Raw genomic sequence first — 17738 nt, forward strand, 5'->3', positions numbered from 1 at the left:
TGTATTATAGGAAGGAAAAAAAAACAGTTTTCTTGATGGTGCAAACCCATGCTGACAAAACTAATTCCATTTCAGCCGTATGAACGCTGTCTCTCGACATCAGCGTATTGAAAGCGAAAGCAACATTCAGGAAATGTAATTCACACTTATTTCTTTAGCCTCTGGTCGCTAGCTGAATTGTGAATGGTAAATATTACAATATCAAGTAGAAACCAGACACACACGAGTCACATAGGAATCCCCGCGGCTTATATTACCTTTACAAACAGTATGTCCGAAAAAACAGCTAGCCGTAGCACTACACATCCGTCCTCCACGCCTGAGAAGCAGGTGGATAAACCATTGTGCTGTTTGCAAAGAGAGCAGGTAATTATCGTTGGCATTTTGACAAGTGTTTGCCAGAGTGAAGGTCAACTCTGTCTGCGTGGGAGATCTATGCTAATCCGCTCAGCTGGAAAAGACTACCACTCAAACGGTAGCTAGCACCATTATGCAGCCACAGCTACCACGCTTTCACTTTAGAGTTGTCTGCAAGGTTGTGTGTGTGTGCCTGCAAGCAGATCAGAGAGAGTACCAGGCCTTCCCACCGAGAAGAGAGAATAGACACAGAATCAGGCAGATAGACAGAGACAAATGAGATTGAAAAGAAACCTAGTTATATTTAGGTTGGCTCTCTAAATAGGCGGAGTATATTTCACATCTGCCGACATAGAATAACACGTCTCTCTCCTCTTGTCGTTAAAAGAAAACTTCCCATAAAGTGCGCTTCAATCCACTTGTTTTTATGTAAATGTTCAATTACGGTTCAAATTTGGATGAAAACACAGGAATTTTTCACCAGCATTGCTGCTGTCACACGTGAGTGAGTGTGTGTGTGTGTGTGTGTGTGTGTGTCTGTGTGTGTGTAACAGAACATGGGGGCAGACATTGTCTACGTCCATGTCTCTGCGTGTCTCCCTCGGGTGACAGCCGTGTGTCAGGGTCTCTGCTCTCTGATCCAGATGGCCCAGCCAGTTGCTCCCAGGGTCCCCAGGCTCCCAGCGCTCATTGACCAGGGCTGAGGTTCTCACGGCCTGGGGGCCCGCGGACTCATTGCTATGGCCTGGCCTCTGGGGCCTTTGGGGCCTCAGAGAGGCTCAGGGGTCGCCCAGCCGTGACAGCCAAGACAATAGGAGTGTCCTCACCCAACTCCCACCCACCACCTACCAGCCTCTCTTAACACATTGATATACACTCACTCATGGTGGTGTTTGGCCCGGCCTTTCTTGACCCACGGTTGGTAGACAGTGGTCGAGTGACCAGGCATTTTCAAATCAAACACTCACAGAAGTGTAATTATCATAAAAGTGGTGGGACGCAAATGTGGAAGATGATCCAAATACATCTATATAATCAATTCTTCAGGACATAATTATGGACACTGATGCAAAAACACCCTTCCTACACATGAATCCACCTACCCACTGTGAAGTGCACAAACATGTGGAAGCAGGGTGTAGATCAAATGCTTCAGAAATGTTGCTTTACAGTGAGCAAAAGCAACTCTGGCAGATCCAATTTCCGCCAACTGAAGGTGATTTACATGTTTAAAAATCACATTGAGATTAAGAGGAAGCAAGAAGGCAAAAGAAAAGTTGATTTCTAAACAACGCGTTTCAACATTGGTTTTAACAGCTTGGCTGCCACTTCATCAAATATTGAATAAATCATTTTCTTGGCACAGTATGAACACAGCTGCAAAAAAAGAAAATTCACACACACAAACATGCACTCTTCCGCACACGCGCACACAAACACGGACACACAGAATGCCTTGTAGTTTTGATAAAGCAGCAGCTTTCTCTTTTGTTTTGCAGCCGAGCAGGGATTAGGCAGTGCGGGTCTTTGTCCTGCGGTTTTCCAGTTGAGCAGAACACAAGAGCCTCTACCTCCACTAATACAGTCAGACCTCCCAGCAGGCCTTTCACCACACAGCCGCTAAGAACCTGCTGCCCAAAAGATGCTTTTCAATGAGTTATCAAATCTCCTCTATACTGTCCATGCCTTTCAACCGAGTCTCTTTGTCTATTCTCTTCAATGGAGCATTGAGCACATCAAATAGAACTGATGGGCAGATAGATGGACAGCAGAATGTAGCAGAGCCATATTAACCTCCTTCAGACTGCAGAGTACAGTCAAGGTAGTGCCAGTAAAGGTTTAATACATCTGAATGTACATGTACAGTACGTACGTACGAGTATATCAGATAAAACTAACCAGCAGCCACTTACAGCACATGTATATCATTAGGTTACACGTACCTAATCCTTTGAGACATTCATGATGTATACATTCTAGACACTTGCTGCTTCAAGCTTGTCAAATGTTGTTGCTTCTCTGTGTCTCCCGGGGAGAATATTTCAAAATATAATGCCATTGCTATGCAGACGATATTCAACTATACATCTCATTTAAGCTTCAAAATGTCCATTCCACAAAATTGGCTCTCTTGTTCTGTTTCCTCTTCTGTTAAATCTACTCTTTGTTTACTCGCTGTGTCTATGGACCAGGTTTTGATTTTATTTTGAGCGTCATGTAAATGGTTGGGTTGGCTCCTGTTTCTACCAGCTGAGGAACATGTCAAGATGATTATTCACACCTTTTATTTCATCCCATCTTGACTTTTGCAATTCTCTTTTCATCTCCCTTATCAAGATGTCCCTGGAGCGCCGATTTATTTTTTCTTCCCATCAAAATTCAGAATCCAGTTCAAGATTCTTGTGACCAAGTTTAGAGCCTTGCATCTGCATTAAAGAGCTACAGCAGAGTAGCCCAAGACCACCGCTTTTGTTGAGTTTTTAAGTAACATTATTATTTAATTTGACACTTTTTATGTCTGCATTTCATGTCTGCTGCAAATTAATTCGCTTTTTTTTTGTTATTGTTCTTTCTGCGTTTTAAATAAACGTACTCAGGTTTAAAGAACAATATGTTTGCTACATTATTCTACACTTTTTGGTTTTCTACTACTGCTCTAAAGCACGCTGTGCCGGCTCTCAGCAGCAGGTCGAGCACAGAAAGTAGCAGGGGTTTTGATGAGTTCATTAAGAGGCCACGTCATTTATGCACAGTCACACATAAGGCAATGGTCAGCCAGGATTACCCAGGTGGCCACTGCATGTGGGTGTCAGTTTGATTTTTCAGATTCCACTTAAACCACGCTATCGCTCCACAAACTGCTAACCACTGTGAAATCCCTGTGCCATCGCCATATTGTGTTGAATTCAAAGTCGTGCATGCATATTCGTAGCTGGAAAATGATTTCAAACACTAAGAAGGAGAGTTTCTGCATTCACTTCACATTGTTTTTATTATCAGGAGGAGTGCACTCCATTTCACACTGTGATGGAAATAGAAGGGGGGGGGGGGGGGGGGGGGACACAGGAGACAAAGCTCTAGCAGGATTTGCTCTAAGGTCAGCGGGGGCACACATGGAGACAGAGGATTTAACCACTCTGCTTTCTGCAAGCGCCATTTGTACATTTTTAATACATTTCAGAAGGTGCAATCCACAGTCATCTGGGATTGAACGACAACGAGACGATGCATCCGAAGTATTTTTGCTAAGCTCCTTCTGTCGCCTTTTACAAATCACTATTCAGGTGGCCTGTATTCATAATTCATCACCATAGGTCAGGCTGATGATCATGTTGACTTAACATTTGGTCTGACATTTCAGCCCTGCTCATGCCTGTCATTAGCTCTCACCACACGCCACCTCATCAAAGTCAGTCACACAAGAGAAGAGAAAAAAGAAGAAGCGATGAAGTAGTAAAAAGAAATAAACGGATGGAAAGAAATATGATACAGTATGATTTTTCACACCTAATGCAGGAGAGGGAAATCTGCAATATTTGCTCATTTTGTTAAACAAACGTTGCTAAAGGGGGATGACGGCGACAGATAAATACAGATACACACTGTAATCCAACAAACACACACATGTACAAAAACTCACTGGGAACCACTGAACCAAAGCTCAACCCCCGGCCCAACCTTTCTTGCGGTAAATCTGTATCATCAGCCATCATCCAGCGCATCCCTGATAGGAAACGAGTTGGTGCCAAAAAATGTCGCCGCCTAGAAAAACTGCAGCAGCAACACATTTCAGCCAATAACAACACCACCATGTTGATTTCAGTGGGGTGATATTGGATGATATTGACTGTTGGGAGTATTGCTGTGCTTCTCAAAGTCATTTCCGACCAAAGCAAGGACGCCGACACACATCACACACACGCACACGCACACCAACAACGACGGTGGGTAGATCGGAGTGCAGACAATGAACAGGGGAGTGGAGGCAGACTGACAACCCTCCTTTCTGTGGGTGACAGCTCTCCATCAGTCTATATCAAACAAGTGCATACATGCCGCCACACACACACAGACACACACACACACACACACACACACACACACACTCACGCACACACACACACACAGATTGGCTGGTGCAAACCTGTTTCAACCTGTCAGCCTGTTGGACATAATAGAAGACCAACTAAACTGTCCTGTACAGAGTGTGTGTGTGTGTGTGTGTGTGTGTGTGTGTGTGTGTGTGTGTGTGTGTGTGTGTGTGTGTGTGTGTGTGTAGACAGACTCATCATCTCAGTAATTGATGGTCATCTGTCATTGCACACTGTTGATAATCTTCTTTGGGACGGGGGTTTGTCTGAACAAGATGAACACCAGCCTATCTACTGTATCTGGAGAGACTAATCCGTGTTCTCGCTTACTGACGCACAGACGGTGACAGAGTGGTCTGGAAAATGAGATGAATCGCAATGAAGGTCGTCAAACAACAATCATTGTGATCGGTGGTAGAAGAAGAAAACAAATTAATCAACTGCTCTTACCTGCAACTTGAACCAGATCTGCAGTGGTCACGTTCTTGGGGTTGAGGCCAATTCTAAAAGTCAACGCTGGACCCAAGACACTGCAGAAAAACAGCAAAAAGAAGAAAAGTGAGCAGCTGTGTTTAAAGGGAATAGTTTGACTTTGATTTTGGGAAATATGCTTATTTGCTTTAATGCTGACTCCCACTTTCATATCTGTCCGTTTAATACGAAGCACTTTTACATGTTTTTGTGCACATTAAACGTAATCAAGAGATGCTGGCAGGTGGATTTTGTTACCTTTGGACAAAGACAGCTAACTGTTTCCAGTCTTTAGGCTAAGCTAAGCTAACTGGCTGCTGGTGGTAGCTTTGTATTACTATGTTTAACTCTACAGAATTTGGCCGAATGCACAAATAAAAGGTGTGAATGATAAGCAGAGACGCTGGAAAGTACCAGACGCTGTATTTCTCAAAGACTTGTGAATCATCATGAATTCTTCTTTCCTTTTCAGTTTGAATTTGGCTAAAGATCAATGTACAGTCACCTTGTTTCCTTTCCGGTACCTGCCTGTACTCCCTGTGCCTATACTCTCCGCTGTCTGGTCAGGAGTCAGCTACATACTTCTCTCCCTGGGGCAGAATTAATGTTTGAGCTCCCTGAGGTTAGCCATGAAATAAAATCTAACAACCTCACCAGACTCTGTAAGAACTCCCTGCAGTGTCAGGAAAAAAAAAAATCATACTCATGTCTACTGTAACCTCCTAGAACCCCAAATGATTACATTGGATGATGTATTTTTAACAGCTACAAGAACAAATAAGCAGTGATCTCATAGTCCTGGGGAGGTCTGTGCTTTAAAACTGTTTCAACAAGTCAACAATAAGCATGTCATCCCTCACAAAGGATGAAGATCCTGTCTGATAGTTTGAGCTGTAGTTGTAATTCCCCAATGGGCCAATCAGGTAAGTTCTAGAATACTGTGAGTGCAGCATTGAGATCAAAAATCTAAATTAAATCAGAGATTTCTGAGACACTGATCATGAGCACATGGCACGAGTGAGCACATAATCAATGCAGGAGTCAGATTCATCACTCCCCCACGTTTTTAGGAAAATCCTAACAGACAATTTGCTGTGAAAGTCTGCCTCTTTTATTCAGTCCCAAAAGTCTGTCTCTCTTCTTTGAGTGAATCGTCTCCCAGTGAGGTGGCTGAGTTTCAACCTGCCTCCATCTACTGGTTTGAATCATTTTGTAGAAGCATGTTATATGTGGTTCTGGTGCAGCCTTAATATCTTTTTTTTTCTGAATACAGACACATATTTGTGAATTGTCGACATTGGATCAATAAAAGAAAACCTTTTCCTTCATGACATACATTTATGTTGCAGCGCTATAACAATGTTCTTGCATGTTTCAGTCTAGTAACTGCAAATAAAGTAAAACACATCACAGCTAACTATTTTGTAAACCATGCACAGTAATAATACAGTTTAGATGCAGATACTGTAGTTTTGAAAAGATTCAGAAATATATAATAGCATTTACATTTCATCCATTTTAAAACAGTGGCTTCTGAAATATGTGCGCAGTGGATAACAAACTCGGATGGATGGATGGATGAATAGTTTGATACTAAGTCCTTCATTTCTATAATAATTAGTGACTATTAACACACATGACAAGCTGAGATGTCTACTTGTGCCATTTTCCCCCCATCAGCTCTAAATCACAAAGCCATTACATTAAACCATCACGGTGCTGGAAAGTGTACATGCATGTTTAGAGTACTTCTGCAGACTGCACGGTGGACAGGGAGATCCATCAGGCTGCCGGAGTGCTGTGACCCAGACCCACTCACCATCAGTCAGCCTGCTACAGAGACAGCAACACCCACCAGGGGCAATATGTGAGCCGATACCGCCAGACAGACGGACCCGACCGTGCACCGATGCATTTGTGAACATGATCACACACACGCGGCTCCACCTGGGCTCCGTTTGCTCTCGTAAATGTCAATATTTCCACAATCTTTACCCCGACCTACGTTCTCTCTGACCGAAGCTTTTCTGCCAGGGGGGGGGGGGGGGGGGGGGGGGGGGGGAGAGATGAAGTAAAGACAGATACGTTTTTCTGTAGGACTTCACACCGTCTCCTGTGTTATCAGATGTGGAAGCTTGGACTTCATATTAGCTCTACTGCTGGGACATGATGAGTGTGAATGGTTGGCGGGATATTGTCAGTATGTGTGTGTGTGTGTGTGTGTGTGTGTGTGGGCCTGCACAGACTGTGTGTGAGGGTGGACTTGTGAGTGTGTATCCCACTCCCCCTAGTGTTTCTGACGAGTAAAACACTTACGTCATCTGAGAAAGGCACATATTATCCCCCAGTCCATCATCATCCAAAAACTACAATTTGACAGGAGAATATTCTGCGCTGATTACTGTAGTAGCAGCTTTGAATGTAATTGTGTTCGGCGTCTGTAAATCTCAACATCATCCAAGCCTTCCGCCTCCTCGTCTCTTATTCTCCGTCTGAAAGTCTCCTCTGTCTGCCTGTTGTCATATTTGAGTATCTCTTCTCCAGTCCTTCTATCAGGGCTCATCAGAGCGGCCCCCGAAGCAGGGCGGCGTGCTCTGACCCAGCTCTCGCACTCGAGACGTCTCATATTCAGGCACAGGCTTTCAAACACTCACCTGCCGCGGCCACACAGCAAGACGCACCGTGGGCTTGCGTCACGTCCTCCGTCTCGTCTATTTCTACATGAATGCGCTTTCATTACTTTGTAAAAGGAAAGAGAATGGCGATAAACAAACTCAACAAAGAACTCGGTTTTTAGATTTAGAAGGACACTGTTATCAATATGAGGTTTAATACAGAGTGGAGGCTTCATTCAAGGCATCTGTCTGCGGCTTTAACACGAGTTCAACAGCTTTAATACATCATGGATGTATGCAACGGTGGGAAATATACTATGTTTTTACATTTATGTAACTTTTCAGATTTTAAAGATATAATTGATCTTATCTGATGATTTGTTAGATGCAAAAAATTAAATAAAATAGATAAACATATGGATAAAATAAAGAGGGAATAAATTGGAAATATATAAACGAATAAAGAAATAAAACTACTGATCCAGCTACCCTGACCCATCCTGCTTGCCCCGACCAGAGACGCCCCATCGGAGCCTTCTTTCACCTTATTATCGTTGTAATTGTTATTATTATAAATGCTTCTTTTTACCTTCTCTCTACACACACAACTCCCATGTGCACGCATAAAGACTCAAAAAGTGAAGACTAATTCCAAAGTTGTTTTTTAAAACTCTGCGTTAATGCATCAGTGAAGCTGCGGTGACATGGTTGGAATCAATACTACTTATGACAGCAACATACGTCATAATATAGCAAAAGCACTGATTATCATCACCACTCTGAAAGGTGTCATTGTGCAAAATGAGTACTTCTAATTTCCATCTCATGTTCCTGATAAAACGTCTATACTCTATCTTTGAGTACAATGTTGAATGCATGACTTGTAATTAAAGATAATTATACTGTAGAGTGACTGCTTTGACTTCAGCAAAGGATCTGAATACTGCGTCCACCAGCGGGTGTATGAATGAGTGCACACTGAAATAATGTCACTGGCTATTCATCCGCATCCAAACAACAACATCAGTCATTATGTGCATCGGGAGTTTATTCCCAGTGATATGAAATGACAGGTGTAGCAACAAGATTGACTCGATCAGTGTCGGCACGAGGACGTGTCCTGCTGTTCCATCTCAAAGCTAGAATTTAAAGCTGGGCATCAGAACGTCTCCTTGGTTGCATTTATTTTGAGGTCACTGTGTAATGTTGAACACAAGATGCAGAGAGTACTGCCTGACAGTTTTCCCTCTCACTAGCTATTATCCGAGCCCCAGCGCTGTGCGTCTACAGTTACAGTACAGCCGCAGACTGCAGTGCACCGCGGCTTTGGTGTTCATGTGCTGCGGGATGTTACTGAACCACCCAGACTTCACTTCTCCTGCAGGAGCGTCTTGAAAGGCTTGTCAGATCTTAGGCGAACACATCTCCTCTGCCTCCTACATGGTCTGACACCAAATGTACGGCAGAATCACGGTACATGCACAAACTAGCCCGGGTTCAAGGACAGTTCGCCCGCTTATTAATACATTAACCGCCTCCTGCTGGACTACTTTCTCTATTTCCAGCTCTCAATCCGCTTCTGCCTCCCTTTCTCTCTAAATGAGAGTCGTTTGATGGCTTGACTGCTCTCTTTCTGACAAGGCCGACAGTGACAATAGTGGCGAGGCAGTGTATGAATACAATGGAGACATCAGTGTGTGTCTGGAGGTAATTAGGCCTGATTTCTCTCCCTGCGAGAAGTCAAACACTCCAAAAGGTCAGAAAAACAACAAACGCCTACAGTCTCTGGCAGTGTGGCACTGCATTTTCAGTCCTTTGCCGCTTCTGGACAACCTTTGCTCTGTTTCTTCCCGAGCTCAAAAGGCACAAAACCAAACTGTTTCAAATGCTTTAAATGTGGCCAATTATCCGTTCTGCGATGCATCGCTTGTAAACTGCAAGGTAAATCATTATTTGCAACAACGTGGGCATGTACGGGGTGCTTGTGTTTGTACATACGAGAGCTGGGTGAGGTCTGCGGCGTGGAGGTTCAGCCTCTGCGTCAGTCGCTCCATCAGATCCGAGCCCTGGTCAGTGGTGAGGGAGCTGGGGGGGGAAACACAGACAGCTGGCCGTCACGTTTGGAGGTTCACACCCATTCCACATACGCACAGCTATTCAGCCGTTAAAATGCTTCTTTTTTTTGTGAGATACAGCCACAATTCATACCCACAAATGGGTCATTGCACACAAGCAAAGCAACTGCTGTCTGAATGGATGTACTGCACACATGTACACACTCGTAGACTAACACACAGGCAAACACAAACAGACACACAAAGAGCCGCGCCGAGGGAAAAGGGATCAGCTGCCTCTTCCGGCTTGGTAAATCACCTGCTTTTTTCCTGCAATGAGACAAACAATAAGGTGCAAATGGAACCTGCATGAGGTGTAATGGCTGTATCATATGGACGCGCCTTTCTCTCCCTCGCCCTCTCTCATCTTTCTTTTTCTTCGCCCACATTGACTTTCTTTCTCCCGCGCGCACGTACGCCTTGGAAGTAAAAACATGATAACACAAAGTACACAAACACACGGGCACGCACGCGCCCTCGCGGTGAGATGAGAATAATAAGGTGCAAATGGAATGGAGGTGAAGTGTAATGGTGGTCTGATAAAGCCATGCCTCATCTCAGCTCAGGCCGTGGCTGCTCTCTCACTCAGAGAGTAAATCGCCAAGGAAATAGACCAAACAAAGGCAATCTGCAGGCCAACGCGCTGGATGGAGGAAATGAGAAGGGCATTACACACACAAACACACACAGATAGCTACTTTAGTGCGGACAGCTTAACCTGGAATCACTGACAGTGCCAAGTGACTGCAAGGTGACATGCACCAACAAGTCATGGATCCTAATGAGACATTGTGTTAGCAGAGAAATGTGAAATGAACCGGGGAACTTATTCCGTGCAATATTAGCTATATGTTTGTTTTTCCAGACACTCAGTATCCTCTCAAGTTAAAAAAACAGTTTTACAATTATTTTGCATATTCAAGGTTATAATTATGCTGAGATATTCTTTTGTTTAGCCTGCAGTTGACACCACAAAACGGTAGATTCCCCCCCCCCCCCCAACAGAACAGTGTACGGAGTGGCTGATTCACTTCACCTTTGAGAGAGTGGGTGTCTCTATTTCTCCACTTTTTGAGGGGTTTTGAAAGTTAAAGCTTCACCGAAGCAATTCCAGACACGTTTGCATCCCTCTGCGGTAATTCTAGCAACTGGAGAGCTCCAGGAGTGACTTGGTTGTTGATGCTAGCACTTTTCCCCTTGGGTTTCTCTGTCTCTTTCTCTTCTCTCCATACATTCCCCCCACCCCTCTCCACTTTGCCCCTATTCCCCAAACCCCCCCACTACCACCACCACAATGTCAGGAGCTGTCAGATAAGCAGGTTTGCGTGGCTTCTCTGCAGGGCGCGAAAGAGCTGAGGATAACAACCATGCAATCATGAGGTCTGCAGCAAATGCAGACCACTCTATAGGCCGACTATAGGTGTCAGCTCGGTGGGCTGAGGATAAACGAGGAGGAGGAGGAGGAGGAGGTGGAGACATTTTATTCAGAAGGTGACCCGTTTCTTTCCCCTGGCATATACTCGCCTGTGTTGTGTTTACACCTCAATCTGCGTTTCTATACGTGTGGCATTAAGGTGACACAGATTGTGCCAGTCGCACCTTTATGAGCCTCCGTGTGTTGAACAGGTGAAGGACAACGCACTGACACCGGACTCGATAACGCCATAAAGGGATTTGAGAGAGGGCCACGGGCGAAACGGTCGATAGGAACTTATCTTCGCTGACTGAGAGGTGAGAGAGAAGGAGAAGGAGAGAACTTGGCTACCCTTACTGACAAAGTATCATCATTAAAGCTGTAATACGACACAGTAATACGCACACACTGAGGGATTTATCATCCCTGCTATTGTAATCAGGTGCAGCACACACTAAAGATTTCAAACGGCAGTATTCCTTTCCATAAAGACGTGAATATGTGGGTGGTTTTAGACAGAAATTGTGGCTCTTGAAGGCAGTTTTAAGTAACCGAACAAAGCAGACATATGTTCGGTATTAAGGTATGTAAAATGAGTCCGCCTTGAAACGGGTCCAATAGTGCGGCTGACAACTTGTGAGCGGAGCAATGAACCATCACACACCATCAAGTCAATTGATAATAACCACTTAAGAAATAGAGAGCAGCTTTTAAATGGTCGTAAGTGATGTTTTATTTGCATGTAAATGTAGGAGAACGAAGGTTATTGACATACGATAGATCAATCTCTTGACAGAGTCTGCACGGCTGTCAACAGTGTAGCGCAAAGCCACAGTTAATCAGTCTGCATGTATAATGCTGCACAGGACAGCTGCCATTGTGTGTCTCTCTGGAACAAGTACATCTCATTGGACAATGTCCCATACCACACCAAGTAGGAGGAACCTTCATCACACAGAGCTCACCAGGAAAACACAGACCAAACAACACAACAGTAATAGAATAAAATGCCAATACAGGGCACCTGATCAGGTAGAAGTTAGCTGTTATTTCTTTACAGTAGGTAATAATTATTATTTATATACATTATTTACATAAATATTGAGACACCTATAATCTAATTCCTAATTTTTTTATCTTATTTTTTTATTAACTACACTTTTCTTTTTCTTAGCGAGAATTGAGATTGAGAATATTATGAATTAGAAATACGATTATAATCTGAATCATTGAATATAATATCAATATGTGATCGTACTCACTCTGAGCCGGTGATAATGTAGCCAAAGTGTCTGTCCTTCCCTCTGCTGGAAAACTCCTTCACCCCCACGTGGACCAGCTGAGTTTTGACTTTCATGTCCTTCTTCTGCGGCTCCTCCAGCTGCTTTTTCCCCGCCGGGGGCTGATTCCCCTGCATCCACCTATGGATCTCTGAGTCCACCTGATTGTCAGGCCCATCTGCACCACCGGTTAAACGCAGGGTGGAGCCTTCCTTCACAGGCACGGTCTTCTCCTGCGAGCGGTGGGGTACGGGAACTTGGCCCTGCGTCGTCCGGCTTTGGACATTCTCCTGTCCGACCATTTTCCGGAGGGGAGCCGGTGGCCCAATGTTGACATCTGGAGCGTCACCGAAGGGCTCCTTGTTGAGGTAGTCCAGCAGCTTGGAGAAGAAGGCTGCATGCTGGGTTTGTTCAACAAAGAGTTCTTGTTTTAGTTAATTTCACCTTTACAAAAACTTTATTAAGTTCTCAGGAATTTTAATTAATACCTTGAATAGAGACTTTATTTCTATTAGATATATAAATAATAATTTAAAAGGTATGCATTTGTGTTGCATTCACTGACATTTCTATGTCTGAGTGCCTGCTCCAAGGTCAATCACATCCTTTTTCTTTACAAATGCATATTTATATATACATATTAAATGGTACATTCAGTTACTACAAAACTTAAATAAAGAATCTTGGCATCATGCAAATCTTTTTCATTCATATCCCTTTTAAAGTTCTATTAAATGAAAATGATGGAGGATAAGACAACACTCTGTAGTTGCTTTGAAGTTCTAATACTTTAACAGTAAATGGTCTACACAACTTTCAAATCATCCCTAATTTAAGTAGCATTCAAAAGTGAATAAAGTGTAAGTTTGGACATGTCTCCCTGAGAAACCAATTTGTTGGTTGAGCAGAGTAATTTCAAATTCACCTTGTCAACGGGCTCTTTGTCTGCGCCGTCTATTTGTTGGCCTGGAAACAAACACAATTTATGTGAGCAGATTGTGTGAAAACGTAAGTTCTCTTTTGTATTTAGCGACGAAAATGACTCAAAATGAAAGACTCAAAAATACATTTGGCAGCACTTTCTATGAGGACATATTTATAAACTTAGAATACACTTATATCTATGGCAGAACAAAATCCCTCCAAGTGTTGCCAGTTATTATTCTCTTTCTCAACAGAAGAAACACTCACCTTTCTGTTTCGTTCTAAGTGTGTCTTCCTGATTTAGATCCTGCACCTTGACTGATTTCAGCTTCTGGTCCTGAGTCTGTTGCGTTGCTGCCGGTGGCTCCCTGTTACCGTCCATGTCCCCCCTGGAGTCAGCGGCTCCTGGTCCTGGCTGGGCTCCAACCACAGGCCGCTCCTCATCCACCTTATGCAGCGCTCCTGTGATGACCCCAGCAAGGTGGTCCAGGTCTTTGCCCATCAAAGCCTCCATGTTGACGCTGTGCCTTCCCAGCTGGTTCACCATATTCTGGATAAATTGCTCTGGACAGAAAAGAGAGAAGAAAGGAAACCCACAGTCACATTAAAGTGTAAATTTCAATATCACTTAAAGTGACAATAGACACGTGTTTTTGCTTTAACTTATCTAAAAGTTGATTTCATAATGTACTGTAATGTGCAATGTTAGTGCGCAACCAAAACAGGAAGAGGATAGCACTTTTGTTTTCACATATAAAAGCCAGAGAGAGAAACGCGGATCTTACCGTCCATGGCTCTAAGAGGCTCTTTGGCAGTCAGTCGGTTTGAGTCGGCCTTGAACAGAAGTGTGTCTAGATTAGGCCTTTGGCTTTTGGAGCCAAATGCCACCTGAGACTGCGGCTCTGTCTGGTCACTCGGAGCTGGCCGTATGTAGCTGAGGTAGTGGAGCTTTCCTTTGGGCAATACAGCCTTGCCTCTTGGGGAGCCCTGCTGAGTGCTCGGTACCTCAGTAAGAAGCCGTTCCAGCTGGCTGGATAGCAGTTTGCTCCTTCCCGGGTCCCGGTTGGAGAAGGTTGTACTGAGCTTGGGATGTCTGCCCTCTCCGCTCTGGGTGAAGACTTTGGTGACTGGAGGTTGGCCATCTCCTTTCTGATGGTGATAGATAGTTGTCTCCTTCCAGCCCTGCTGGGGTTTTGACCGGCTTGGCTCCAAGACGCCTTCGGACTTGATGTCTTCATTCTACAACACAAAATGCCACTTAGCACATTTAAAGCATTGTTAATATGCCATACATCATTTAGCCATGCTAGCAGCATGACTCTTGGGGTGGCTGTTGTCCATCACTTTGGTCCAGACGCATTAGATGCATTGACATTCAATTTTGTTTAGACTTTCATGACCCCCTGACAATGAACCCTAATGACTTTGGTGGTCCCGTGACTTTACTTTAACACAACCATAGGTTTACATTTGTGGTTAGGACATTAATTAATTGTAATTACTTTTCTTATGTGTAATACCTGCTTAGGCCACATTTCTTATTTGTCGTTTATGACCAAATACCTGCAAAACTAATGACATTCCCATTAGCCTCAGCTGTACTTTGTATATAGTGAAAATTAGCTAATGTTAGCATGCTAACACGCTAAACTAAGATGAGCATGGGTAACATTATAACTGCTAAACATCAGAATGTTTGCATTGTTAACGTGTTAGCATGCTAACACGCTAAACTAAGATGGTGAGCATGGGTAACATTATAAGTGCTAAACATCAGCATGTTTGCATTGCTAACAGTGTTAGCATGCTAAAGCTAGCACTTAGCGCCGCTGTGCCCATGCACCGCCTCACAGAGCTGCTAGTACTCTGTGTACTCTTAGTGTTGTTTTGTTCATTTCTGTAAATCTAAAGTGACAACATTCATATGATGAATGTTCAACCTACTTCCACGTCTGTAATAGTTTTTTCCCTCCCGACAACATTAGATGGGTTGTGCGGGGTCAGCATTGTTGTGACAGGCTTTAGTTTAAAAAGAGAAGCAACCAGGGCTCGACTAGACAGGACAGGATATGAATAGGGATTCTAGATCAAAGACAACTGCCCTTGGAAATTGCATTATGGAAATCAAAGATGAGATTGTGTCACTCAAAGAGTAATTTCATGCATTTCCACAACAAACTTTAAAAGCATATCCCTTCTGTCAGAGAAGTAGCAGCGATCCCTTATCTAAAAGAGATAGAACCTAACAGTCATCTGATTTCAGATTTAGCCATATAAGGTTTTATTTGACACATGATGAATGATGTGTTTACATCACAATGCAGTGGTACAGAGAGGCCTTTTAACCAATTGGCATTGTAGTTGGTATTAATACTGGCACCAAAATGTGTGATTTTGTCCTTTCTTCTCTCTGGGAGAAAGAGAAATCATCATCTCGTCTGAATCATAAGGACCCGCGCTACAGTGTATTGAATCCACTGAGCAGCATTATTATCCATGCTGCACTAATACTAGCTATCTCCCCTGGTGCTATTTCCTGTCCTTCAAATGTATATAGAGAAAATGTCAGTCTTTCCAAGCCTGGAATACTGAGAGGCCATAATGGCATTAGCACAGCGAGACGGGGGTGCTCTGCCATTCATGCTAACCATGTTTGCCTTTTTCCATCACACTACACAACAAAGGACCTCGTCTCATCAATAAGGAAGGTCCTGAACTCTTCAACTTTGCATTATGGCTGCACTGACACAGCAGCAGGAAGCGGCTCGCCTATGAAGGATGCAGAGCACATTTCACACAAAGCCCGGTTTCCACCCTAAATATGAGGATTGAATAATGTAAAGAGGTTATGGGAGATCTTTGTGTAAAAGGGTCCCTGCTCAGTGGGAGAGGAGGGGGGGGGGGGAGAAGAAGACAGAAAGCGAGAAACAAAAGCGGTACAGAGACAAGAGGGCGACCCCAGCAAAAGACATAGTGACTCTTTTTCAAAAAGGAATGGGAAGAGGCCCTTCCATAATTGAGTCGAGGCAAAAGTGTTTGTTTATTTTGTTTACTTGGTGGACCAATATTTCTAGCCTTAACCCTGGACCTAAGTGCTATATCACTTGCAGTTACGTTTTTTAAAGGGTCACTCCAGCAATTTATTATGTCAAAACTGAAGCAGCATAGGCCGAGATATCTTGACTTTTAGTCACTCAAGTATATATTAAGCTCCAAAAACACTGGATCCCACATTTTCCATAATTGAGCTAGAAGCATTTTTGCCATAGACCCTCCCTACCCTCTTAAATGTGCTTGTCTTTAAACCACACACCTCCAGTTTGTAAGAGGCTTTCTGGTAAAAAAAAAAGAATGAAAAGAAAAAGTCTTGAGCAAAACAAAACTTACAAAAGCTCTTCCCAGAGTGACAGAGGGCAGTATATAACTCTTTTCACAGGTAGCACTGCTTTTCAAGGGTAAATTACACTTCATGTGTAAAATATGTGGCCTGCATTTTATTTATTTTTGCATTTGTCACACCCGTCCAAGCCACTCAGTAACCGCTACACGTCTGTATGTATGAGACTCTTACCGGAACATTGGCTCCCTGTCGTTGGATTCCTGGTTGCCCATGGACCTGAGACTGCGGCAGGAAGCCCAGGCCCGTCAGGTATTGCTGAATGTTTCTGCTCAGTTTCCAGTCTCTGGAGCCGCTGTAGGCGGTCAGGGGGCTCGGAGCTGTGGCCTGATGGCGGAGAGGAACGGTCCTCAGTTTGGAGAGCTCTCGAGAGATGACCTGCTGGGTTATGTCGTCCTGCCATGTCAAACCTGGAAACAAAGAGAGCATATTGAGAGTCACCTAAAATTCAACTTTTCATTCCAAACAAAAATGAGGCCTGGTGATAACTGAGGACGAGGATGAAGCTACCGAATCAAGTTCCTGGCTCTGTTATTGATATTTTGTGACTCCAAAATGGTTCCCAGTTGCAAAATGATTGTTGGAGGCAAAATGGCTGATTATGTTTTTATATATTATTGCTCAAATTAAGATATAATGGATAAACGTATAGAACATCTCTTTAAAATGGACTATATACAGTATATGTGGCTGTAAGATGTAAATACAAGTCTGTCATTCAATATTGTGTTGCAAAAAGTGAACATTATCTAAGCTAACTACTTTATAGTTCTCTAAACAAAACAGCAAGGATGAATCTAAAATGAATAAATGAAGTCTAAAATTAAGACACACTTAAAAGGAAGCCGTGACTACACATTCACACTCATGCACACATGTACAGACACATGTATACACAGACATGTACACACACACACACACACACACACACACACAGCAGCCAGTCAACAAGCCCAGGGAGAATGTCACACTGCGTCTGACGCCTTGCCAACATCTCTGCTAATTGCCAACATGTAGTTGGGATGCAGAACTCCTGGGCAGGGGCAAAGCGCACTGGTGCCAGGACCAGATGGAG

General features: G+C 43.6%; 1 protein-coding gene across 1 annotated transcript in view; it reads right to left on the minus strand.

The window, feature by feature from the left end:
- The window catches only part of ptprn2 (protein tyrosine phosphatase receptor type N2), a 102535-nt gene that overhangs the window by 60770 nt on the left and 24027 nt on the right, over positions 1-17738 (minus strand). Inside the window, exons 4-10 of the mRNA XM_029457573.1 lie at positions 16838-17073; positions 14052-14505; positions 13534-13830; positions 13268-13308; positions 12325-12743; positions 9533-9619; positions 4899-4978 (exon numbers count right to left, since the gene is read on the minus strand). Coding sequence (XP_029313433.1) covers positions 4899-4978; positions 9533-9619; positions 12325-12743; positions 13268-13308; positions 13534-13830; positions 14052-14505; positions 16838-17073 — 1614 coding nt within the window. The remainder of the gene's footprint in view (positions 1-4898; positions 4979-9532; positions 9620-12324; positions 12744-13267; positions 13309-13533; positions 13831-14051; positions 14506-16837; positions 17074-17738) is intronic.

This window comes from Cottoperca gobio, chromosome 20 (genome assembly GCF_900634415.1).
Source record: "Cottoperca gobio chromosome 20, fCotGob3.1, whole genome shotgun sequence".
NCBI lineage: Eukaryota > Metazoa > Chordata > Actinopteri > Perciformes > Bovichtidae > Cottoperca > Cottoperca gobio.